The 6,000-nt window shown below is 44.0% G+C and overlaps 1 protein-coding gene across 11 annotated transcripts in view; it reads right to left on the bottom strand.

Moving 5' to 3' along the window:
* REV1 (REV1 DNA directed polymerase) overlaps positions 1–6,000 on the bottom strand; it is a 109,416-nt gene that overhangs the window by 75,060 nt on the left and 28,356 nt on the right. For all 11 annotated transcript variants that reach the window (XM_032765406.2, XM_075061013.1, XM_075061001.1 and 8 more), the window contains one exon: positions 1,726–1,894. In XM_032765406.2, coding sequence (XP_032621297.1) covers positions 1,726–1,894 — 169 coding nt within the window. The remainder of the gene's footprint in view (positions 1–1,725; positions 1,895–6,000) is intronic.

Here is a 6,000-nt window from a genome sequence, read left to right on the forward strand (position 1 = left end):
TACAAAACATGATTGACATTGATAACTTAAAGTTTCCTGCTTACTGATTTAAATCATAATTAAAATTGGTGATTTATATCAATCTACACTGGCAATTAAAATGAAGAATAGTATTTCTGCTTATTCAAGTCTACATACCCTGACAGATTATTAAGAACAATCAGATGTTTTTCATTTATTTAATGGTGGCTAAAGGAGATTACTCTTAGACAATATCTGACGACAGACAAACAGAAAAGGACTAGCTCACACATTCAAATTACACCTTATGAGTAAGTCTTACATGACAGATTAAAACGCAAGATATCTATACCATGTGGAGAAAGAGAAAAAGAATAGCAGAATTAATATATCACTCCATCAAAATTGTTCTGCTCTCCTCGGCACTGGCGAGGACTCAAATGGAGGGCTGTGTCCAGTTTTGGGTGCCATGCTTCAAGAAAGAAGTGCATAAGTTCGAGAGAACCTAGAGGAGAGCAGCTAAAATGATAAAAAAGATTTAGAAAACATGACCTATGAGAAAAGGTTAAAATACTGGGTAAATTTAGTTCTGAGAAAAGAAGACTGAGGAAAAAATATGATTACAGTCTCTAAATATGTTAAAGGTTGTTATAAAGATAATTATGGTCAGATGTTCACCACATCTACCGAAGGCAGGACAAGAAGTAATTGGCTTTATCTGCAGCAAGGGTGATTTAGGTTCGATATTAGGAAAATCCTACTAACTATACAGTTAAGTACTGGAATAGGTTACAAAGGGAGATTGGTGAATCTCCTTCATTGCAGGTTTTTTAAGAACAGGTTAGACAAACAGTTGTCAGGGATGGTCTAGGTCAGGGGTAGGCAACCTATGACATGCATGTCAAAGGTGGCATGCAAGCTGATTTTCAGTGGCATTTAGGGCTGCCAGGTGGAGGGGAAGAGTGGGGAGGGGGCAAGTGGGGCAATTTGCCCCAGGACCCGCAGGGGCCCCATGAGAATATAGTATTCTCTAGTACTGCAATTTTTTTTTTTTTTATGGAAGGCGCCCCTGAAATTGCTTTGCCCCAGGCCCCCTGAATCCTCTGGGTGGCCCTGGTGGCACTCACACTGCCCAGGTCCTGGCCACCAGTCCAAGGGGCTCGCAATTTTAAATGAAGCTACTTAAAATTTTTAAAAACCTTATTTACTTTACATACAATAGTTTAGTTATATATTACAGACTTCTAGAAAGAGACCTTATAAAAACATTAAAATGTATTACTGGCACATGAAACCTTAAATTAGAGGTGAATAAATGAACACTTGGCACACCACTTCTGAAAGGTTGCCAATCCCTGGTCTAAGTATAGTTGGTCCTGCCCCTGTATGAGGGGAATGGACCTTATGGCCTCTCGAAGCACCCTCAAGATCTACATTTCTATGTTTTGAGGCCATGATCCAAGTATGGAAATATGCAAGACTGATTAAAAAAAAAAAAAAAAAAAAAAGACCACGCACTAGAAAAATTGCACTTTTTGAAAAAACGTGCAATTTTTCTAGTGCGTGGTCTGATAAAAAACAAATTGGATTGCAATAAAAATACAATACTCAATTAAAAATAAAACCATAAATCAATCCTAATACAACCTTTCAGAATGTAGTTTTTCTAGACATTTTCTTTTTTTAAAGGGGAGAAGCCTGCACCCATTGAAATGCACCAAATGCAAAACCAAAACAGTCAGATCACCATCCTTCTAATTTTACCTTTCTATGATCCATTCTGGTCGAACCACCTTTTCCCCTTTCAGTTCTTTTATTTTGGCATTTGGAAGATTTGTGGCAATGATGTGCGTTGTTTTGGATCTGGAATAGTACACATGGTATTGGCCGCCATGCAACATCATTAACCTCCTTAATTCATCAGCTGAAGGATCTGTAAAATTAACAAAAATCCAACTGTAGAAGAAGTATTCTTGCATTTTTCGTCACTGAGAACACATGGAATCACAGAAATTCAGAAATTTAAAACCATGGTTGATTAAAATGCAGAGCAACTTTTTTCTGAAAATCCAGTAATTTCTTAGGAGACTTATGTCACTTCTTCAAAATACAAGTAAAGAAAGCCACAGAAGTTTAGGCAGATTGTCATTTCTCAAAAGACTGCTTCAAAAACAAAGATTTCATTATCAGGTTCATTTAAAAATGTTAAACAAGGCCCATTTTACATAAGCATCAACACACAAGAAAATCAGATGAATTTCCTCCACATCTTTTGATTGGTATTTTCCCACATGCAATGAATGAAACGCTGTATATGGCCTTGATAGAAAGCAGTTTATTGCTAAGAAGTAAGAGAAATTACTTGCTTATAACTTTTTTTTGATATTATCACAGGATTCCTACTTTTGAGATTCCAGTTCACGTGGAAAACTCTCTCAAGCTCTTCAGCTTTTGGCTCTCTGAAATAGTAGTAGTTGAGGAAAAGCCCACTCTTTGCTTACATGCACTAACCAACTGCCAATATGTCAGCTCCAGTTAGAACCTGCCCAATCAATTCCTGAATTGTATAGAAAGTAAGGAATTCCCTAAAAACCAATCATAAAAACATAATATTTTTCATATGTGTAAAACAATTATTCTTAAGGAATACTCAAAAATAAAAGCTACTACCTCAAAAAAATTTAAAAACCCAAACTAAAACTTTTGAGTTATAAGGCGAAGGAAGAGGAAGTCTACCTGCAGGTATCTTAAGAAGAACTATTATAGGTAAATTTTAAAGAAGAGCTTCTCAACCCAGGGGGTACATCAACTCATCTAGATATTTGCCTAGTTTTACAACAGGCTACATAAAAAGCACTATCGAAGTAAGTACAAATTAAAATTTCATATTATGACTTGTTTCTATTACTCTATATATTATACACTCCTCTCCATGAATCACCACCTTGTAGTGGTGGAGAGGCTTGCGTGTCTCAATGACACTGAGAGTAATGCTGCCTGGAGTCATGTACTCCCTTACGGCTACCAATGGCAGAATGGTCAATGGCTAGGTTCCAGACAAAGTGTGATCCAAGAAGTCCCTAACAGCAGAGCACAACAGAGGTGAAACTGTTATGTAATGTGTGACAGACCCAGGCTAGTGGGGTGCAGGAGTCTGGTAGAGGGCAAATATACTGGTCACTGGGTGAGTAGTTTTCTGTTCCCTGAGTGACCAGAGCAGGGTCTGCACTAGAGTAGTCAGGAACTTGCTAGAACCAATTAAGGCAGACAGGCTGATTAGAACACCTGCAGCCAATCAAGCAGGCTAATCAGGCACGCTGGGTTTTACAAAGACTCCTCCAGTCAGATGGGAGGAGCCATGAGGAAGAATGCATGTGAGGACTGGGAGCAAGAGACACAAGGAGCTGAGAGTGAGAGGGTGTGCTGCTGGAGCTTACGGAGACGAACTTATCAACCACCAGTAAGGCCTGTGGTTGACTAACAAGAACGTGAGAGGAGGCCTTGGCAAAGTTAGCCATGGAGTGTAGCTTTAACAAAGCCACTAACAGACAGCTGCAAAACCATTAGCCCTGCTGCGAACCCAGATTAGAGGGCGGCCTGTCCCCCCAAACCTCCCAATCTGATCAACACAGGGAGTTCATCCGACGTGGGAGATAACTGAGTGAGCAAATCTGCCAATAGCGCAACCCACCTAATGGTAGGAGAACTTTGTCACAACTGTGTAAAATTGGATCTTGGTGTGCACAGCGCCGAGCAGAAGAGGGAGTGATCTAAAAAAAAAAAAAAAAAAAGTAGAGGGGTTTATTTTTTTGCACCACAACGAAAGACTTAGTGCAAGCATTGAAGTACAAAGCTACAATGCCCGCAGGACTACCCCGTTCCAGCAAGCCCCAACAGAGCAGTGCGGCTGCCAGCAAGAGACTAATGCCTGACTGATGCAGCTTTCTCAGACCCAGCTATTTTGAGAAACTGGTAACCAGTTAAAGACCCTTACAGAGCTGAACCATGGCCATATTAGACGCCAGATCTCTCTCTTAGATCAGTGGTCTGGCATCCTTGCCCCATTCCTGTGTGGGGAGGCCCAAAAGGCTTACTATGATCTGCTTGAAGAGGCTGCAGCAGACTACCCCCAGCTGAAAGCAGAGATCCTGGCCAGATCCGGGGTAACGACTGCAGTGCGGGCCCAGCGGTATCACGAGTGGAGATACCAAGAAAATAAAACCCCGCGGTCCCAATTGTATGACCTCATCCATCTCGCACGAAAGTGGTTGCGAATGGAGTGCCGGAGTCCAGAAGAGATACTGGAGGTTCTGGTCATCGACCGATACATGAGGGGACTACCGCCAGACCTTCGTACCTGGGTAAGCCAGAACGAACCCTCCACCTATGATGAGGTTGTTGCACTGGTAGAGAAGGACAGCGAGGGAGCTGACCCGACCAGTTCAGGAAGAAACACCCCGGGTTAAACTAGCAGCACTAAGCCCTAGAGATCGAGTGACGGGGCCACCAGGGGAGCCCAGGTGGAAAAAGAGGGGCTGAAGGCTCACCAGAAGCCACAAAGAATCAGAGAACTGAGAGAGAAGAGGATCATGAGGCTGGACTGCCCAAACCAAGAGACCAGGGAATGCCTAGGGCTCCACATAGATGTTATGCCTGCGAGGAATGGGGACATATAGCTGCACAATGTCCCAATGCTGATGAGCCGATGCAGTGAAACCTGGGGAACTGGGCAGACCCATGCTCCCTAATCCACCTTGTGGGGATCTCATTAACCCCACATATGTATATCAGACCAGTAAAGCTAAATGGGGTAGAGACCACAGCACTGGATGATTCGGGGAGTGCTATCACGCTTGTCTCGGGGAAGTTTGTGAAGTGTAGTCAGTTGCTGCGGGCTATGCGTACGGGGATAACATGCGTCCATGGGACAGTTGGTTATTACCCCACCATCCCAGTAAAAATTGAGATTCAGGGGAACACTACTGAGGCAGCAGCAGGTGTAGTCCCTAAACACCCATACCCGGTGCACATAGGGAGGGACTTCCCAGGGTTTGGAAACTTACTCCCAGTAGGAGGATTGGAGGAAAAGGGGAACCCTGAAGTTAGTGAAGCCTCCATAGTAGACTGTCAACCCCCGGTTTTCTCTGAAATATCCCCAGATTTATTTTCCATTCCCAGACATGATAGAAAGTCGAAAAGGGAAAGGAGGGCAGTTAAGGCCTTGGGAACCCGAATACTGACTCAAAGCCAGATGGTCGCTCTCATAGGCAGGCAGACCCAAGCAGCTGAAAAGGAGGCCACCCTGGAGGGAGAAGCACCCGAGTCTGACCCCCACCCTGGCGTTTCTGAACCAGTAGAGGCAACAGAGACTGGGCCCCTAGATCTTGTGCAGATTAGTCCCGGAAGAGGAAATTTTGGACGAGACCAGGCCGAAGACCCAAGGTATGACAACATTAGGAAGGAGGTGACTGAAATAGATGGGGTCCCCGTGGAAGGGAAAACCTAGGGACCAGGACCCTACTTCATAATGAAGAAGAATCTCTTATACCAGGTTGCACCAGTACAGGGGCAGAATATGCAGCAGATCCTAGTACCTCACAAACACCAGAATGCTGTATTAGGTCTTGCTCATAGTCACCTTTTTGGGGGGCATTTGGGTGTAGAGAAGACCCTGGCATGAGTCTTACAATGGTTCTTCTGGCCCAGAGTACACGAAGAAGTACGGAAGTACTGTGCGTCCTGCCCAGAGTGTCAGCTGCACAGTCCCCGTCCCCACCAGAGGGCACCTTTATGATGGGAAGGGGTACTAGAGGTCCCTTTTGAGCGAACAGCCATGGACCTAGTGGGACCCCTGGAGAAGACGGCTTGAGGCCACCAATATATACTTGTTGTTTTGGACTATGCTACTCGCTACCCAGAAGCCGTCCCCCTGCGGAACACAGCCTCTAAAACGATAGCCAAAGAGCTGGTGGGGATCTTTGCCCGAGTGGGGCTACCAAAGGAGATATTAACAGACCAAGGAACCCCATTGATGTCAAA

Source organism: Chelonoidis abingdonii, chromosome 1 (genome assembly GCF_003597395.2).
Source record: "Chelonoidis abingdonii isolate Lonesome George chromosome 1, CheloAbing_2.0, whole genome shotgun sequence".
In the NCBI taxonomy this organism is placed as follows: domain Eukaryota; kingdom Metazoa; phylum Chordata; order Testudines; family Testudinidae; genus Chelonoidis; species Chelonoidis abingdonii.